We start from the raw sequence: 20027 nt of genomic DNA, 5'->3' as shown, positions 1-20027 counted from the left end.
TCTTAAAGCCCACCCACTAGTGACACACTTCCTCTAGCAAAGCCTCATCTACTCCAGAAAGACCACACCTCCTAATAGTGCCACTCCCCGTGAGCCTGGAGGGGCCATTTTCTTTCAAATCATCACCTAACCTATATTTATGATGTAGCCCTGGCTGGTTTTGGAGCTTATCTTCCAATCTCTACTTCCCAAGTGCTGAGATTTCACAGGTGTGTGCCCCATACCTAGCTAAAATATAAAATATTTTTTATCATGCCCAAAATTTCTCATGTAAATTACCCTCTTATCTGTTTTTTTGTTTTTTTTCTTCTCACTCCGCCCCACACCCCTTCCTTTCCCCAGTGATGTAGCCCAGGCTGGTCTTGAACTTGTGATCCTCTTGCTTCAGCTTTCTAAGCGCTGGTATGGCAGGCATGTATGACCATGCCAGATTTTTATCTATTTTTAAATGATGGAAGATTTCTATAGCATTGGTGTAGGGGCAGGTAACAGCCTCAAATCCATATTCTTTTTCATTTTTATTTTATGTGAGTAGATGTTTTGTTTGCCTGCTTGTATATTTGTGTACCGCTTATGTGCCTGGTACCCTCAGAAGCCAGAAGAAGGCATTGGATCCCCAGGAACCAGAGTTACAGACAGTTGTGAACCATCATGGGGATGCTGGGAATTGAATCAGGTCCTCTGGAGAGCAACCAGTGCTCTTAACCACTGAGCCATCTCTGCAGCCTCCCCACAGTCCATATCCTTAATCCACTATGCGATTTTCAAGTTTATATGCTCACCATTCTTATTAGGTAACATTAATATTAATACCTACCCAAAGCCCTATGATAATTCTTTAAATTTGGCAAACTAAGAGCCAGGTATTAGTATCTTAAGAAGAAATATTTATTTTCTTTATATGTGTTTTTAATACTCCTTCTTACTTGACTCTGGAAATGACCAGTGCTTTTAATATCTTTTGCTTTTCCTGGTATATAGATGTTTTATATGTATATATTAAAACTCAAAGCTAATTATTGGTGGCTGAGGCCTAGAAATAAGAGTTAGTTGGGTAATGCCTGCCTTTAACTTGTACTCTACCATGTAATCACTTTCCACTTACCTGTTTTAGTTTGATTGACAGAATAATCCTCTTATTTTCAGTTTTTCTCATGGTTTGCAAAGCTGCAAACTCAGATGGATCAGGATGAAGGAACTAAATATAGGTATGTGTGGGTCCTTTATTTGTTGGATATCCTGATTTTTACTTCATAGCCATCTCAAGTTACCAAGAAAACTTAACAGTCAGATTTTCCTTAATATCAGCCAGGGTGAGGATTGGGGTTATAAGTGATTTTAGAAAAAGAACTGCAGAAAGAACTTGGATCAAGAGGTTGTATGGGAATTCTGTGAGGTGTTTGTGTGTCAGGAAAACATCCATGGAGGACCTTAGGGGTGGCCGTGTAGATTGAGTATGGTTAGCATATGCTGATAGGGGAAGAATGATACCATATACAGTTTCTCTCCAGGTTTAGATCATGGGGTTCTGCATTGACGTTCAGTTAACATTTATGTAGGGCCATTATTACTTTTTGTTTTCCTTTTTTTCAAGATGGGCTGTCTTATAAGTCACAGTGTAGAACAAGCTGTCCTCAGACTCACAGACATCTGCCTGTTTTTGCCTCCCAAGTGGTGGGATTAAAGGAGTGCATTGCCTGGCATAGTCATGGCCATTATTGTTAGGCAGCGTGCTATGGATGTATAATCCTACTTTATCTGTAGCAGATCTTCAATGACACATTATCATTCCCATTTTACAAATGGCCAGCTTGAGGCTTGGTCACATTAACTACCAGTGTCATTTGGACTTTGCTAGAGCTGCGTTTTGGACCAGTGTCTTCTAGTCTCAAATCTAAAATTTTTTTTTTCGCATTTATCATGTGGTCTTTAGAGGTGGCAGGAATCTGAAGGAGTAACCTTATTTGCTGCCTTAGGATATCCTGGTGTCTTTGAAGGTTGATGCCTGTAATTTATTGACTCTCATGCAGGAAACCAGGTTGTGGCTCTAAGGCTAATTCCTTTTATTGCTTGTGGTGTCAGTGACTCGTCTTCCTGAGCATTGGAGTAGTTTATGGGCTAGCTTTTACTGTAAATCTGAGTAAAGACTAAGTCAGATTGTCCACCAGAAATTTATGATTTTGGAAAAGTCGAGACCGTATTGTTTATTAACTCTACCTATTGGGGGAAAATATTATTGCCAATCCCCTCTTGGTTCTGTTTTCTAGACAGATGAGGGATTACTTGTCTGGGTTTCAGGAACAGTGCGATGCTATCCTGAACGATGTGAACAGTGCCCTTCAGCATCTGGAGTCACTGCAGAAGCAGTACCTTTTTGTGTCCAATAAGACAGGGACTCTTCATGAAGCCTGTGAACAGCTCCTAAAAGAACAGGTAATTGGGAATGAGGGGGAGAGAGGATTGGTGATTAATTTTAAATAGATGATTGCTATTTAATTTTAATTTCTCTAGTTTCTCTGTGTTAGACTGTATAGGGAGCAGAGCCAGAGGCCGGAGGTCTGCTAGTGCAGCTGCAGAGTGTGCTGCTTGTGTCGCTCTGTCCACTATTGCTGGCGTTTTCAGATCAGCAGACTGATTGCACTATTGATGGTTTTCTTTTTGTTTTTTTTTGCTTTTTTTTGTTTGTTTGTTTTAGAGACAGGGTTTCTCTGTATAGCCCTGACTACCCTAGAACTCACTCTATAGAGCTGGCTGGCCTTGAAGGGTTTTTGTTTTTAATCAACTGTGAAGAGGTTGTTCTTAAACTTGTGAGTTGCAGATAGAACATTGAAATAACTATATTTCAGAATTTTCTCTGTATTTTTGTGTGTTTTTAAAAGACAGGCACTTATTTTTATAAAAGATCATATGATACTAATTATTGTCTCCTTTTTTTCACGGTACAGAAATACTTGAGCACAATTCTGAATTCTTATATCTGATTTAAACTTCAATGTCAAATATAACTCTATTCAAAGTAATTTTGACTTTAGGGTACCAGTTGGTGTATTTTTATAATAATTGGCTTTTCTCTTTAAAATGTGAGTCGGAACTTGCTGATCTTGCTGAGCACATCCAACAGAAGCTGTCCTATTTTAATGAGCTGGAGACGATTAACACAGTAAGTGCTTTGTGCTTTTCTGGAAAGTTGGTGATAGTTTGTATTTCCCTTTTGTGGCAATCTTCCAGAATATAAAGTGATGCTCAAACTTAGTAGTTGTTTGCCAATGGAGTCTCTGTCTTCAGCAGGATATCATTATCAGTTCAGAACTTTCCACGTGGGATTTCAGGAGGTTTTTCTTCAGTTGTGTTATTGTTATTAGATCTCTTTGTTGATTCCCTGTTTTAGAATCTTCCCTATAAGCTGTGAAAATTAGGATAATAAATGTTCAGTTTAAGTCTTGCTATGCTGCATTTCTGTTATACTGTCCACACATTTCTAAGCCACTGGTGTTCAGTTTAAAGAAGCATAAGGCAGATAATAAAGGCTTCTGGGTAAACTATATTTCTATGTTTATGACTTGTAAGTTAGTCATAATTATTTGTAAATCAGTTATTAAATTATTAAAATAATTATAATTATTATAGCTTAATGTTAAAGACATAAAAGTAAAGCTGGCAGCCATTTAGACGTGGGATGTTGTGGAATTGGTTCATTGGTAAACCACTCCTGTGAGTGCTAGTTAATTCCTTAGCCATAAGAATGTGGCCAGTGTCCAGATGTAGACAGGGTATATGTTGTGAAGTGGTAGTAAGTGGATTATCCGGGACTGTGATGTATTAGTTCAGTTTAGTGTTGCACAGCAGCATAGTAAAAACACTTCTGGGTTCTTGTCTGCCTTTTTTTTTTTTTTTTTTTTTGCTAGTTTGGCACTTACTATATATGTTATATATGAACATAATTGAGGATATTTTAGTGATTGTAAAAGGCTGTTTAATTGGCCTAAAAGTACCGTATTACATTTGAAAAGAAATATGTTAATTCTAGTTAATAATTTTTAATGTTTCCTTTTTTTGTTGTTAATTGTTTCTTTTCCTTTGCTTGAAGAAACTGAATTCTCCCACATTGTCTGTGAATAGTGAAGGATTTATCCCTATGCTGGCCAAGTTAGATGATTGTATAACATACATTTCATCTCATGTAAGTCACACTTTTATATTTTAAAATACTAACATTTCTATTATATCACTTACACAGTTAATTTTTTTTCCAGTGGAAAAAATATAGTCAGCTCTCTGTATGGCTTTCTTAGGTGGATTCAACTCCTTGTGCATCACAAAAATCATAAAGAACCATTTGTTTTTTGTACTGAACATATATAACCTGTTTTTCTTGCCGTTGTTCCCTGAATGATACAGCATAATAGCTGTCTCTATAGCATTTACATTGCATTAGTCTCATAAGTAACTTGGTGATGATGTATAAGGGAGGATGCTCATTTGGTATATCCTTTGGGGTCCTGGAACTCGTGCTGTCTGAATGCTGAGGGGTGACTGTTATCTGTACATTCTGAAGAAAAACTAGTGGGTTTTTTGTTTGTTTGTTTGTTTGCTGTTCTTAGTGTTATACAAAGTACTTCCAGCTTCTGAGCGTCTCCTAGAATGAAAAGGGCTCTTTGATTTGGCTGTATCTACCTAAAATTGTGTGACTTTTAAGGTGTTCATTGATGGGTGTGCAAGATACTCTTTGGAAATGTAGTTACTAGGGTGGGGGTCCAGGGGAGCCCAGAAAGACAAGTCCTTTCATTTTAGCCCTCTCCTCATCTCCCAAGGATGTTCTGCTTTCTCATTTTCTCTCGCTCCCTTCTGTTCCTAGTGAGTCTTACTTAGCACCAGCCTCAGGGCTAGGGGGGCTCTGACACTGATTTTGTTTGCAGCTGGGGTTGCTGACTGAGTCTGCTTTGTGTCAGGCACAGAGGATTGACTGCGACCAAGTTGCTTATGATCTCCAGAGCTTTGTTTAGAGGACACCATGGTTCTCATTGAAAGTTTGCTTGTTGTTAATATTTATTTCTTTTGTAAATTTCTTTGTTTTACAGCCTAATTTTAAAGATTATCCTGTATACTTACTGAAGTTTAAACAATGTCTTTCTAAAGCTTTGCACCTCATGAAGACATACACTGTGAACACTCTGCAGACTCTCACAAATCAGTTACTTAAAAGGGTGAGTTAGCAGACCCTAGTGACTGCTTGCTTTCAATATTGATTGATTTGCCTTCTACAACCTTTGTTTGAACTAATGCATAGGATTAATTTTTACCCTTATTAAGTAAGTGTATGCTAAAGTTTTTATAATAGAGAAATATGACTATCCCATATAGCTCAATTAGTAGAGAGAGCCCTTGCCTAGTCCTGGTTATATTATAAAGTCCTGGATTTAACCCCTAGCACCAGGGGAAATATTTAAAAGGAGGAATTTTTTTTAAATTATCTATCACTCACACTTACTCAATTTTACTATTTTTGAATAATTTTCTGTCAATACTTTTTATGAGAAAGCTAAAAAGAATGTTTCAGGTAATGAATAGCTTTTATCACATTTTACACTTTATCAAATAGTGCTGGGTTATGTTCATATTTATTGGACTTTTTTCTGTCTTTATTTGTCATGCAAATATAGTCAACCCTTAGAATCCATGACTTTGGCTGTGGATAATTATTACAGTGCCTTAATTATATCCAGGGCCTTGGACACACCAGGCAAGCACTCTGCCACTGAGTTACACATTCAGCCCACGGGGTTTTGAGATAAGGTATCACTGTGTTGTGTTGCTCAGCCTGGCCTTGAATTTGTAGTTCTCTTGCTTTTTGGATGCTGGGATTACAGACATGGACCACCATATTGTACAGGATGCATATTTCTGTTGAGTGTGACCTAATGCTTAGTGTTGTATTAGAAACTGTATGATAGAAAAAGGGGCTTGTGATGTCCTTGTTGTCATAGTGATTGTATTTAGAAATAGTAACTAGTAAAAATGATGAAAAAATTATTTACAAATTGGTGGATGCTAGGTACAAAAGTAACACATTCTGAGTGGGTCAGGAAATAAGAGTCGAGCCATCTAGGGTGGTCATTAACATATTTCTTTACCAATATAAAAACCATAAAGACTATATTTTACTTTTAAGCTCACTGTTTAGCTGGACATACCTATGACCTATGCTGTTTGGGAGATGGAGGCAGGAGGATAAGTAGCTCAAGGCCGCTCTGGGCTATACAGTGAGTTCAAGATAGTCTATATAACTCAGTTCTGTCTCACAGTAAAGGAAAACCAAACCAAAGATAGTCTGGAGATGTTGCTTTGAGATAGAGTGGTGCCTAGAATGTGCCAGGCCTTAGATTCAGTCCCTACTAGGGCACAAGAAAGAGGTAATGGAAATTTCAAAACTTACTTTCTCAAGGACATGTACTGAATGTCAGAGATGTTGAAAATTTGGCTAGTGTCTTATACTCCATAAGTAATAGTCCAAGTCTGGCTTCAGTTCTTCTTATTGCCAAAAATCAAGTAATACAGGATAAAATTTAACTATAAAGGAGAGAGATGTTAACTCCATTAATTCTCAGTTGTAACAATTTTAACATATACCTTCTCATTGAGATTTTCTTTCCTAAGCTTTTGGTGGGAATGGAGGCCAAGCAGCAGATGTCTGAGGTGGTTAATGTTCCTTTTCTGAGTAACTATGTGTTTGCTAATATCTTTCTTCCCTATCCCCCCTTGTTTCTTCAGGATCCCTCATCAGTACCTAATGCAGACAATGCCTTCACACTATTTTATGTGAAATTTCGAGCTGCTGCCCCTAAAGTCAGAGTAAGTCTATTGACATGTATTGAATATTGGTAGGAAAAATCTCAGCCAGCCCTGTGGGAGTTGTCCTGTGCCTCAGTCTTTTGCTTATTCAAGGTAATGATCTTGCATGAAAGGAAGGCGTTGCCCCTTTTACATGACAGAGCAATTAAAGTCTACAGAGCAGGAATCTCTTTGCCCTTCCTGTGATGATCCGGGCAGTTTCTTGATGAAACTGTAGATTTGGAAAAAACAAAAGAGAGAAAGGTAGTTGCTCATCCTGGTTTGCTTTGTGCAGTCTCGGAGAAGTGAACATTCCTGCCTGGGCGCTGATGTAGGCGAACAGCTGTTGACTTCAGACTGTGAACTGGCGGCTGTGATCCTTTGGAAACAAATGCTGAACAGAATAGTTGATGTTGAGTGCATCTACCCACAGGATAACAAACAACCACTTCCTATGATGCTACATTCATTTATTTAATTTTTGTTGCTGCTGCTGCCATATATAGTAGTCCATGTTGGCTTCAAACTCACCATTGAGCCCAGCTGATCTGGAGCTCCCCAATGACCCTTTTCTTCACCTTCCCAAGTACTGGGATTATAGGCACACCCAGCTTTATGCGTTGTTTTAAATGCTGCTTTCAGTAATTTATTGAGTGTTTACTAAGTACTAGGTGATGTATAAGGCTTTCTGTGTACATCCGTCTATTATTGAAAAGTATTTAATGATAGGAAAATATTTATGAAATGTTTTTAAAAAGTAGATTATAGAGTTGAATAAATAATACAATTCCAGCTTTGATTAAAAAGAAAATAGGGGGGCTGGAGAGAGTTCCTTGGTTAAAACCCTGGCTGTTCTTCCAGAGAATCCAGGTTTGATTTCCACCACCTACATGGCAGCTCACAATTGTGTGTAACTCCAGTCTTGGGAGCCAGTGCCCCTTTCTGACCTCCATGGGCACTAGCACCCACATGCATAGACACACATGCAGGGAAAGCACCATGCCTAAAAAGAAAATTAAAACAAACAAACAAAAAACCAAAAACCAAATTAAAAAAAAAATGGAGAGAGAGGAAGGAAGAAAGAAGCAAAATGTGCTAATTGGGTATAAAAAAATACTAAAAAGCCGGGTGGTGGTGGCGCATGCCTTTAATCCCAGCACTCGGGAGGCAGAGGCAGGCGGATCTCTGTGAGTTCGAGGCCAGCCTGGTCTACAAAGGGAGTTCCAGGACAGGCTCCAAAGCTATAGAGAAACCCTGTCTCGAAAAACCAAAAAAAAGAAAAAAAAAAAAAAACTAAAAAGTATATACTGTGGTATTATTGCCTACTGCCTATATGTCATTTTTATGATTTTTTAAGCTTTTTCACACTGTTTTTTTGTTTTTGGTGTTTTTTTTCTCCCTCCCTCCTCCCTCCCTCCCTCCCTCCCTCCCTTCCTCCCTTCCTTCCGACAGGGTTTCTCTGTATAGCTCTGGCTGTCCTGAAACTCATTCTGTAGACCAGGCTGGGCTTCAGCTCACAGAGATCAACCTACCTCTCTGCCTCTCGAGTGCTGGAACTAAGGGTGTGCGCCACCACTGCCTGGCTTTCATTGCTTCTGGAATGAGGGAGACAGCTGTGTCTTTCTTTATCCTACAGGCTCTTATTGAACAGATAGAGCAGCGATCTGAAAAGATACCCGAGTGAGTACTCAGTAGCCCTGTAGTCTTGTCTTGCCCTTCCCAGTGTGCTCATGCCCTTCCCAGTGTGCTCATGCCCTTCCCAGTGTGCTCATGCCCTTCCCAGTGTGCTCATGCCCTTCCCAGTGTGCTCATGCCCTTCCCAGTGTGCTCATGCCCTTCCCAGTGTGCTCATGCCCTTCCCAGTGTGCTCATGCCCTTCCCAGTGTGCTCATGCCCTTCCCAGTGTGCTCATGCCCTTCCCAGTGTGCTCATGCCCTTCCCAGTGTGCTTATGCCCTTCCCAGTGTGCTCATGCCCTTCCCAGTGTGCTCATGCCCTTCCCAGTGTGCTTATGCCCTTGGCTGCCTCCATTTGTTCTCAGTCATGTGGTTTAGAGAGCAGTTTCTGGCGGGCTTGATTCAGCAAGTTTATGTGACAGTGTGTGTCCGTCTTCCTCAGGTAGGTAGATGTGAGAGGTCTCTATTGAAGAGAGCCTGTCCTTAAAAGACCAGTTTTTTGTATCACTTTATCATGGCTTTTGTTCTACGTGTGCATTCCCAAGTGTTTAATGTGGGCAAACAAGAGGTCACCATTATGGCTTTAGAACCCTGGGAACCTATTCTGGATTTGAAATAAAAAATGTATACTCCAGTATTACTATTTTTTTTTTTAGTTAAAAAAAGTGTTGTATATTCATTGTCCATAGTGATGGGCTGGCTCATAAAGACGTTTTATATTTTTATTTTGATTTTTTGAGACAGGGTTTCCTCTCTGTAACCCTGGCTGTTCTGGAACTTGTTCTGTAGATCACCTGCCTCTGCCTCCCTAGGGCTGGGATTAAAGTCATGTACCACCACTGCCCAGTTCATAAAGACATTTTAATTCAGGCATCTCATGCTCCTTATTCATGCTCCATACCCTTCCCCTTTCTCTATTCCTTGATAGTCCCCTCCTGTCCCCAGCTAGCCCCCTCTACTTTCATGTCGTGTGTGTGTGTGTGTGTGTGTGTGTGTAAATCTAGCCTCTACACAGGAGAGGGATCATGCAATATTTGTCTTGTTTTTTACTTGCCTTCCACCAGATACCAGCACCTGCTCAATGATATCCACCAGTGTTACCTTGATCAGCGGGAGCTCCTTCTGGGCCCTAGTATTGCCTGTACTGTCGCGGAGCTAACCAGCCAAAATAATAGAGACCATTGTGCCTTGGTAAGCGCCTGCTGGTGGGCACGTCCTGCCTGTTCTTGGCTGTTTAGTACTTGCTTGCTTCCCTTCTTGGCAGCACTCCTTCCAGTTTGGCTCTGTCAGTTACTTTCTGAGCAGTTGCCTCTAACCTTATTTTTGTAGCACACAGTTTTGGGGAACAAAATAATTCAGACGTGCCTCAGCAAGTTGTTATCGTTCTGTTTCCCAATCAACATTTTTTCTAGTTATGATAGTGGACATTAGTTCTGTTCAACTTTGTAAAATAGCCTCGTGTTCATTTTTCTTGAAATATGATTTACAAGTACATTCTTCCTTGAACGATGAAGTTTCAGAGTTAGTGGATTTATGTTGAAAATGTAATCTTAGATGTTTTTATGGTTGTTTCAGATAGAGTCTTACTATGCAACCTAGATTGGCCTTGCTGTTTGCTTATCCTGCCTTAACCTTCTGAATGCTGAGATGACGTGTTTGTGCCACCATGCTTTAGCTTAGTTTTTGATGCAGAGATGGCCTTTGTTTAATGTGGTTTTAATTCATACTTTAGAAAAACACATAAAAGTTCTCTTTTAAGTACTTTTAAGTACTCCCTTTTAACTAGAAAATGTTTTATTTTATACTGATTTTACAGTAATCCATTGAGAACTAGCCATTTCCTGTTTTCCAGAAAGTTGCTTCCGAATATATGTGCATAGTCACTTTGTAAGCAAAATATAGGCTTTATTTTGTAAGGGCTGGAATGTGCACCTTTGTAGGCGGGATGTGTTTGTTCATTGCAGGTCCGCAGTGGCTGTGCCTTTATGGTCCATGTCTGCCAAGATGAGCACCAACTTTACAATGAGTTTTTCACAAAGCCAACGGCAAAGTTAGAGTAAGTGATGTGTAGACTGGGCGCTTGTGGATAAGATTTGATTTGCTATTGATAACATGGTCTAGTATATTGTAGAAACATTGTATAATTACTGCAGCATTTGGACTTTTTGTTGATTATGATTATTTTTCAAGTCTACAAGAGAACCAAGTCCTGGAACCTGGATTCCTTTATCTACACCAAGATAAAATAAATTCTGTGCATCTAACTAATGAACAATATTTAAAAATATAGACCTTATTTGATAATCTTTGTTTTCTCAAAGTGACTTTTAGTTCCACTGCTAGTCACTTGATTTTCTCATGTTAGCTATTTGTGACTCATAAAGATCCTAAGATTATGACTTGTGTTGAGGAAGAGAGAAATGGATTTCTTGGTTTTGGTTGGGGTGATTACTTGGTGAAGTACTGTATATAGAAGGCTACTGTTGACAATCTGAAAAACATATACTCCTAATCTTTTCCTTTCAAATGTCTAAAATTTTTCAAAATACTTGGTATGGGCCCAAGTACTTTAGTTTTTATTTTTTTGAAACTTTTGTTGTTGTTGTTTTGTTTTTAGACAGCTTATCCTTGGCTGTCCTGGAACTCAGGGATCCGCCTGCTTCTGCCTCTCAAGTGCTGGGATTAAAGGTCTGCACCACCACACCCAGCTAGTGTTTTTTGTTTTTGTTTTTTTTTTTTTAAGTTTGAACATGTTTAGTGGTGGTGGTGGGGATAATGGTTTGATCTGCAGTGAATATAAAAGGAAATATCGTTTACTGAAATAATCATTATTTTTTTTAAAGAATATAAAATTATTGTTAAACTAAAAGTTGTAATCAGTTGACTTGTGGTTGGGGGCAGCTAATTTTAATGAACTGTTACATATTAAATACTGATTCTGAGCTTTTCAAGCAAAAGCAGTTTACAGACCCATTCTTCTCCTCCCTCTGTAACGTGCCCTTACCGTTTTCTATTCATTTTACTAGCTAGAAACTTCTAATACACGAAACTTCTAGTACATTGGAAAAATCCTGAGTATTTTGTCCTTCCTTATAGTGAGCTTTTGGAGAAGCTGTGCGTGTCATTGTATGATGTGTTCCGGCCACTGATCATCCATGTCATTCACTTAGAGACTTTGTCAGAGCTTTGTGGCATTCTTAAAAACGAGGTGCTTGAAGACCATGTGCAGAACAATGGTAAGTACACAGACGTGATCACTCTAAGGACTCTTAATTGTACTTGTGGCTTAGTGAATGTGAGAAAAAATAGAGCTTTTCCTCCACAGCCTCAGTTCATAAACACTCAATGTTTTTATAAGTGTTAAAATTTTAAGCAGAAGGCTAATGATTTGGAGCTTGGGTTGATACATCACTCCTTTTCAAATCAAGGTATGTCTTCACCTGGAACTATCAAATGCTATAAATTAAACAGACAAGAAGTTTAAAATCTGCCGAAGTCAGTAATAAAATACTTTTCATTTGGCATTTGGAGTTCAGAGAAAACTGAGCTTTGGTTTGTGTTAGGGATCTAGCACACTGGAGTCAGCTTGCCTCATGCTTTCGGTTAGAAACTGGGGATGGTTTCGCATGCTCAGGTGGGAATGAGCTCAGGAGAGGCAGCATTTCTCTCAGTCACCTCGACTGTCTGACCAGCTGTCGTCTGTTTGATTGATGGCCGTAGGAAACACGACTGTGATAGCTGTAACAGGTCCTGTTGAAGCAGCAGCCCCTGTGCTGTGGGACTTGCTGCTGTAGGCGCCGCGTGCTCTTCAAAGTTATTCTTTCTGTGTCACATCTCACTGCTTCTGACTTTAGGGTAGTTTTAAAGTGCTCTGAATGTGTTCCATCTGTGTGCAGTATCTCTAGTCCCTGACCCTTGGAAAGATAGATAGTGCTGTTCATGTTTAACATCAGGGAGAAATACTGTGTAAAGATAGGGCTGCTCATGTTTAACATCAGGGAGAAATAGTGTATCAAGATAGTGCTGCTCATGTTTAACATCAGGGAGAAATAGTGTATAAACTCATATTTCACTTTTCCTTTGTACAATTGTTATAATGTCAGCTTACTTGTTAATGGGATGTGGTAACCCATTAGTAAGCTGTCTTGACTGTCTTTTAATATTGGTCTGAAGCCAATTACATGGCTGTAAATTAACTAGGTATAGTGCACTCTTAAAACCTAAATTAATTATGTAAATAATAGAAATAAATTTGCAGAGTCCTGGAAAGAAGGTGGAAGGGCCAGTTTATTTCCCCATGTTCAATGTGAGGAAATGGAAGCTGTCAAAATGTTCTAAGATCATTGAGTCACACCGCAAAGAGTTCAGCTCCCGTCTCTCAGACAAGTCCGTGCAGTGTCTGAACGGATTAGTTAAAGGGAGCACTGTCCTGTCTCTAAAGGAGTGGGTGACGGCCTTTTTTCTTTTTAAAGCTGAGCAACTGGGGGCATTTGCAGCTGGAGTAAAGCAGATGTTGGAAGATGTACAAGAGAGGCTTGTGTACCGGACCCATATCTACATCCAGACGGACATCACAGGCTACAAACCAGCGCCTGGAGACTTGGCATATCCTGATAAGCTAGTCATGATGGAGGTGCGGTCTCTTCACCTGTACTTCATCTTCTCCCTGATCCCACATGGCTTGTGGATATTTCGTTAAGATAGAATATTACTCTTTAAACTATCACTCAAATATAAAATCAAAATGCACTTACTTGCCATAAAAGTCATAGGAAATGAAACTAAAGAATCAAACACAAATTGTTTATTTGTACCTGTGTTTTGTAGGCATACTATATAGTTTTCTCATCCTTAAGTTTTAGATTGAATTAGTGCTGTCTTCATTTTCTCTTATTTCTTTGTGATTGGCATATAAGAGGGTTGGTAACATAGCAGCCACCACAGTTAATGATGGTGACACGACCCTTTGTCCTACTCCTAAATATATATTGTACCAACTTTGGTTTCTTTCTTTCTTTCTTTCTTCCTTCCTTCCTTCCTTCCTTCCTTCTTTCTTTCTTTCTTTCTTTCTTCTTTTTTTTTTGTTTTTTGTTTTTGGATTTTCAAGACAGGGTTTCTCTGTGTAATAGTCCTGGCTGTTCTGGAACTAGCTCTTGTAGACCAAGCTGGCCTTTAACTCACAGAGATCCGCCTGCCTCTGCCTCCCATGTACTGGGATTAAAGGTGTGCGCCACCATTGCCCAGCTTCCAACTTTGGGTTTATGTCTTGAAGGTTCCAGTTGTCGCCAATACCCTCCTGACTGTTCCTGTACCTACATTTCTGTGACCTTTGTAGAGTATTGGTGCTATAACAGGATTATGAGAGTCTGAAGCTTTTTCAGTGAGAATTTACAAATAGAAGCGAAAGTACAGTGAAGTCTCCATGAGTCCAGCTCAGTGTCATGATCACTTTTACTCCCTTGCTCCCTTCGATTGTTTTAGGGTGAGTTTGTTTCAGGCATTGCTTCAGGGCAGTTTTTGTTTTTATCACAGCCATGGCAGAATTTCTCACCTAAACACAGCAGAGTTCCTAAAATTCTGGCTTCAGATAGCTGGTGTTTTGGAATCAGCAGCTGTTAATGCTTTTGTCACCTCACCTTATATTTTTGTCAGTATATTTTATTGTGTAATTATTTTTGAAAGTAGTTTGAATATTTAAAACTTTTTTCAATTTATGTGTATATTCAAATATGTCTACAGAGGCCAAAAGAGGGCGTAGGATCCCTGTGGAGCTGGAGTAACAGGCCCCTTGATGTGGGAGCTGGGAGCCAGATGGGGACCTCTGGAAGAGAAGCATGTGTTTTAGCTTCTGAGTCATTGCTCCAGCCCAAAGGTCCCCAGATACTTGACTCCTAAGCACATTAGTTTTATTTTTTTATGAATAAAAACTTGAATACACAGAATAATAAATAAAAGTCTAAAAAATGAAGTTAAGACTCCTCTATACTTTGTTTTGTGTTTTATTTTTAGAACTGACTGTTTTGAAGAGACCAGGGTTTGTCTCACTGTTTCTTCCTGATTTTTTGTTTGTGTTGTTCTTTTTTGGGAGGGGGGGTTGTTTTTATATTTATTTTGTTTTTTAAAATTGCTTTAATGTATTTCCTCTTTTTTATTATTACTATTTTTTTTTTTCCAATACAGGGTTTCTGTGTAAACCCTGGCTGTCCTGGAACTTGCTCTTGTATACCAGGCTGGCCCCAAACTCACAGATTATCCACCTGCCTCTGCCTCCCAAATGCTGGGATTAAAGACATGCCCCACCACTGCCTGGTGTATTTCTTCTTTTTTTTGTTTTGTTTTGTTTGTTTGTTTGTTTTTTGAGACAGAATTTGGATTCACTCTGTAGGCCAGACTGGCCTTGAATTCGTAGATCCACCTTCCTCTGCCTCCTAAGTATTGGAATTAAAGGCATGCTCCACCACCGCCTGGCTTATTTCCTCTTTGTAATGAGCGGGTCCTTTAGGGTGATACTTGAATTTATAGGTCTTCCCATAACATCTGCTCAGCTGGTCCAGTTTGCAAGACATTCAGAAGAAAGACACTTCAATGTTCTTTCTTGTTTCTCCATGTAGCAAATCGCTCAGAGCTTAAAAGATGAGCAAAAGAAGGTACCCTCAGAAACTTCCTTTTCAGATGTCCGGTTAGAAGAAGGAGAGCCCAGCACTTTAAGAAAATCTGGTATGTTATAATGTCTTAACTTGTGGCATTTATTCCTCCAGTTAATTAAGCTTACCGAGGACTGTCTCTGGCATAAAAAGCAGCTTGTGCTTTCGTGCTTTCTGGGAGCAGATGCGATAGATCCCAGATGTAACAGAGAGAGTGTGAGGAGGTCAGGTACAGTTAGGTGGTGCCACCCCTGAACAAGGTGGTTCTGAGTTGTCGAAGAAAGCAGGCTGAGGAAACCGTGGTGACTAAGCCAGTAAGTAGCTCCCCTCCATGACTTCTGTGTTCGCTTCCAGGCTCCCACCTTGAGCTCTCGCCTTGGTTTCCTTCAGTGATGGACTGTGACATAGAAGTTAGGAGGTCACACAAGCCCTTTCCCCTAAGTTGATTGTGGTCAGTGTTTTAGCATAGCAACAGAGATGCCACCCAACAGGGAAGAGAGCTAGAGCTGTGCCCTCCAGTGTTCAGCCCTCCTGAGCACGTGGAATGTGGGTAGTGTTTCCACATGTGATGAGTGCATGCAGTTGCCATAGACATGTTAATTGCATACCAGAACTAAAGATTTCACATGAACTAAAGAATGGAAATACCATGGTAGTAATTTTTATTAGTTATTATTTTAAATTGATATTTGAGATAGATTGGATTAAATAAGACATTAAAATTCCATTTGGTTTTAATGTACCACATTTCTGACTTATAATTTTATCATAATAGCGTAACATAACGTTATGGTCGTGTTGTCTTACAATTCTGAAAACACTGTTTTTGAGCTATAGTAGGAGGGCTGGTTTAGTGATAAAGACTGAGGTGTGGTTGGTGCTTTGGGCTTGTAGATCACCCCAGGGCAGAGTCCAGCCATTGTTTGGAAGGGGGAGACTTTGACATTGTCCATGTTAAGGAGCCAGTGGGGACAGAGGAGTGAACTGAGCTGACTGAGAAAGAGTAGGCAGGTGTGATTGAAGCAGAGGAGGTGGTAAACAGTTGAGGATGATGACATAGGTAGAGGAGGGGGACGCTGCTAAAATGTGGTGGACTAGTGGGAGAGATAGGAGAATTGAGACAGTTGTAAGAATGTAGTCCCAAGTACGACTGTCTGTGAGAAAGTAGTGGGATTAAAACCCACACTAAGGTCAAGAATACATGTCCTCCGCATGGTGCCCGCATTAGAATGGGAACAGGGGTCTGATAGCATGAGGAGCAGTAGACATGAGTGTAGTCATTGCCCTTCTTCCCAAGTGTGTGCAGCGTGAGAGAATAAGAACCTCCCAAGAGGAAGACCAAATGTGTATGTTCATAAGGTAGAATGGTGATCTGACAGTGCTGTGGTCACTTTTCTGTGAAGACACCAATTACCAGTCCCGTAAAGAGCACAGGCTTTCTTCTTATGTAGAGAAGTGAGGGGCGGGTGGTGGAGGACCTTCAAGAGGACCATAGGGGTTGCCCTGCCTTGGCAAGGTGGCTCTGCCAGGAGATTCTCCCCTGGAGCAGTCAAATAGGATAGTGAAAAGTGAGCAGACACTGGCTGCAGCTTCAGAGCATGCAACTCTGACTTGGTACTTTGGGTTCTTTATATGGAAGGAGGGATCCTGCAGATAGTAGCTAGATTCTTCAACAAAGCTCTAGGGCCTCTACTGCCTACGTGGTGTGTGTGTGTATGCGCACACACACGTATACATACATACATATATACAAAAGTGCTCTTGACCACTCAGCCATCTCACCAACCCTTCCTCTAGATTTTGTTTGAACAGTCCAGATCTAGTTTTTTGTTTGTTTGTTTTGTTTTGTTTTGTTTTGATTTTTCAAGACAAAATTTCTCTGTGTATCCCTGACTGTCCCGAAACTCACTATATAGACCAGGCTAGCCTCGAACTCACAGAGGTTCACCTGTCTCTGAGTGCTGGGATTAAAGGCATGCACCGCCACCACTCAGCAGATTAGATATTTTTAAGAAATATTTATTTGGAACATTACTTATTCATCATAGACTTTTATTTTTGTATTATTGAAGAAAAACCCAAATATGTAGAGAAGTGAAAAGGAAGACAAAATGAACACACGTATGCACAACCTAGTTTTGAGGCTTACTTTTTAGCAACAATGCACACAAACATACTTTGTCGGTAAAGTTTTCTTGTCTAACCTAAGCTAACCTTGAAGGATTAACAATTCTCCTGTAGTCTCAAATGCTGGCATTAAAGGTGTGGCCAGTGCACCAGGACAGCTAGACACTATATTGTTGGTATCCTTGCTTGACACTTTGCCTCAGGTAGTATTGCATCTCTTCGAATGAGGACATCTTTTATGTAACTACAAGTTACTGCGCTAAAAATATAAAGTTTCTTAAGACGTCCTTGAATAGTTCATATATAAGTGTTGTTCCAGAGAAGTGTGCGCATGCTACTTTTGTAGTTGTTTTTAATCTGGCTCTGGATACTGAAGTGACTGTGACTCTCTTGCAGAGGTGGCCTTCTCTTCAGGCACTCAACCTGAATGGTGGGGACAATTTATCATGTGATAATACAGTTTAGAACTGAAGGCAAGGTGCCAGGCAAGCCAGCTTTGATCCATGTTCCTTTTAAAAACTGTCCTGTTTTACTGGGCCTGCTAAAGGCCTATAATCTAGCCACTTGGGAGGCTGAGTCAGGGGGATGACAAGTTGAAAAGCTGCCTGAACTAAAGTGAGTTTAGGGCAGCTTGAACAACTCAGCAAGACCCTGTCTCGGAATGTAAGAAGTTGAAGAAAGGAGAGGAGGATGTGACTATTGCTCAGTGATGCAGCGCTCGCCCAGCGTGCTCAGGCCCGGGTCTGGTCCTCTGTACTGAAAAATTGATTTCTTGTTCCTCTCCTACCTTCACTGGTGCCTGTTACATATAGATCTGCCTTCTAGAATCTGGTTGTGTTCCCTGAGTATGCTGTTGGTTTATTCCATGAAGATTATTGATCATATTTGGGAAAAATAACTAGTGTTGAGTGGTATTGAGCATACATGTATATGTATGTGCACAGCTGGAATATGTATGCCCATGTGTGCTCCAGGCTTTTCTCAGTCTTAACCCCTACCTGTACTGGTTTAGACTTCCTAGGGTATTTTTTATTAAATATGGAGCGGGGAAGGAAATTGATGTCTTCCAGCCATTGATAGCCAATGAGAATGAATAGTTTCTAGCTGCCATGTAAGTTACTGTATGACAGATACCCACAAGCTTGGAATATATGTTCTTTCCTGTTTGCATTTTAGGTTCGACAGACTCCCTCAGTCCTAGACCGCAGAGCACAATTTCTCCAGCAGATCTTCACGGGATGTGGTATCCCACAGTGCGAAGAACGCTTGTCTGTCTCTCCAAATTATATAGATGCATAGATGTATGTGTGTGAATCCTTTTATCTTTACTGTGAATTGCTTATTCTATAATTTTCTTGGAATATTTTTAAGTTCTAATCTACTTTAAGAGCCTTGATGCAGTGTTGATATTCTTAAAGTCAGGAATTTTAGATATGCTGGTAACTTGAAGGTTGATCTAATTTAGGGCTCCTCGAAGCTGTGGGTAAGTTTTACTGTGTGTTTATATTTGTATCTTCCTGAGGACCAAGGCTGTAGTCTTCATCAGGAGTCCATGACCACAAATGAGTTTAAAGCTACTGATGAGTTTGTGGGTGAAGCAAAGAGCTGTGGTAAAGAGTGTGGAACAATACATTGGAATGCCACATTGGCATAATGCTTAGTACTAAATGTAGCCACTGTAAAATGTTTTTTGTTGTTGAGGCAGGGTCTTGCTCAGTAGCTAGCTCTAGTTGACCCTGAACCTGCAGATCCCTTTGCTGCATCCTCCCTGTACAGGCATTTCCGGTGGATAACACCATGCCTAGTCCTGTAAATCCAGTTTTGACTTATTTTCAGCCACCTTAACAGGTAGTGCAAGAGTGCCTGTGTTCCTAGCTAAGTTTAGTCACTTGCTGAAGTTAGGAGTTTTTAAAGCGTCTTTTAGACTGTGTACTATTTTGGAAAACAGTTGTTTTAAGCATGCTGAGTTAATTATATGGTTTCCATTCCCTGCAGTGGCAGATTTAGCTACATATTTGCTGTCAGTAGTTTACATTTAAAACAAAATAGTTTCATAAATTTGGTTGTTTTGAGCTGGGCATGGTGGTGTACTCTGTAATCCCAGCACTCGGGAGACAGAGGCAGGTGGATTTCTGTGAGTTTGAGGCCAGTCTGGTATACAAAGCAAGTTCCAGGATATCCAGGGATATACAAAGAAACCCTATCTCAAAAAACAAATAAACAAATAAGCAAACAAACAAAAATCCCCACAAAAACAAATTTGGTGGTTTCAACTCTGTTTCTTAATTGGCTGCTGTAACCCGCATGTGAAGAGAAGTGATTGCATCTAGTAGTCATGTAATGAGTTGTTCAGACCCCACTACTTTAACAGTATGGCTCAAGAGGTGTGTACTCTGTATGTACACACACACACAGTGTTTCATACTTCAGACTCTTAGGACCAAATAAGGTCTCACATTTGTTCCATGGCATCAGTCAGTCAGTCAGTCAGTCAGTCACCCATACTACTATGAAGTAGACTGGTTCACAGATCTCATCCAGTGTGGGCTAGGGGGACATTTGGCATCTTTGCTTCTTTAGGTTCCCAGTAGGGAGTGATGCATGAGACCAGGGTTCAAAACTTGCTGTTATGGAGCCAAGATCCCATGTGCAAAGGTCATGCTCATACACGCCCTTTATAGCCCAGACCTCAGTGCACAGCTTTGTGGATGCTGACAGGAAGGCCAGTCAAGGCACAGGTGCATCCTGGGAGG

At 40.2% G+C, this 20027-nt stretch overlaps 1 protein-coding gene across 2 annotated transcripts in view; it reads left to right on the top strand.

The window, feature by feature from the left end:
• Positions 1 to 20027, top strand: part of Cog3 (component of oligomeric golgi complex 3) — a 54437-nt gene that overhangs the window by 10956 nt on the left and 23454 nt on the right. For both annotated transcript variants that reach the window (XM_041670990.1, XM_041670983.1), the window contains exons 3-15: positions 1147 to 1208; positions 2268 to 2433; positions 3086 to 3160; positions 4088 to 4180; positions 5079 to 5204; positions 6769 to 6849; positions 8465 to 8508; positions 9568 to 9694; positions 10468 to 10559; positions 11600 to 11739; positions 12976 to 13136; positions 15115 to 15220; positions 18451 to 18575. In XM_041670990.1, coding sequence (XP_041526924.1) covers positions 1147 to 1208; positions 2268 to 2433; positions 3086 to 3160; positions 4088 to 4180; positions 5079 to 5204; positions 6769 to 6849; positions 8465 to 8508; positions 9568 to 9694; positions 10468 to 10559; positions 11600 to 11739; positions 12976 to 13136; positions 15115 to 15220; positions 18451 to 18575 — 1398 coding nt within the window. The remainder of the gene's footprint in view (positions 1 to 1146; positions 1209 to 2267; positions 2434 to 3085; positions 3161 to 4087; positions 4181 to 5078; positions 5205 to 6768; positions 6850 to 8464; positions 8509 to 9567; positions 9695 to 10467; positions 10560 to 11599; positions 11740 to 12975; positions 13137 to 15114; positions 15221 to 18450; positions 18576 to 20027) is intronic.

This window comes from Microtus oregoni, unplaced genomic scaffold, assembly GCF_018167655.1.
Source record: "Microtus oregoni isolate MIOR12 unplaced genomic scaffold, Mior012 000001F_ref0000356, whole genome shotgun sequence".
NCBI lineage: Eukaryota > Metazoa > Chordata > Mammalia > Rodentia > Cricetidae > Microtus > Microtus oregoni.
Note: the sequence above shows the minus strand (reverse complement) of the source record. Positions and strands in the feature narration are given on the sequence as shown.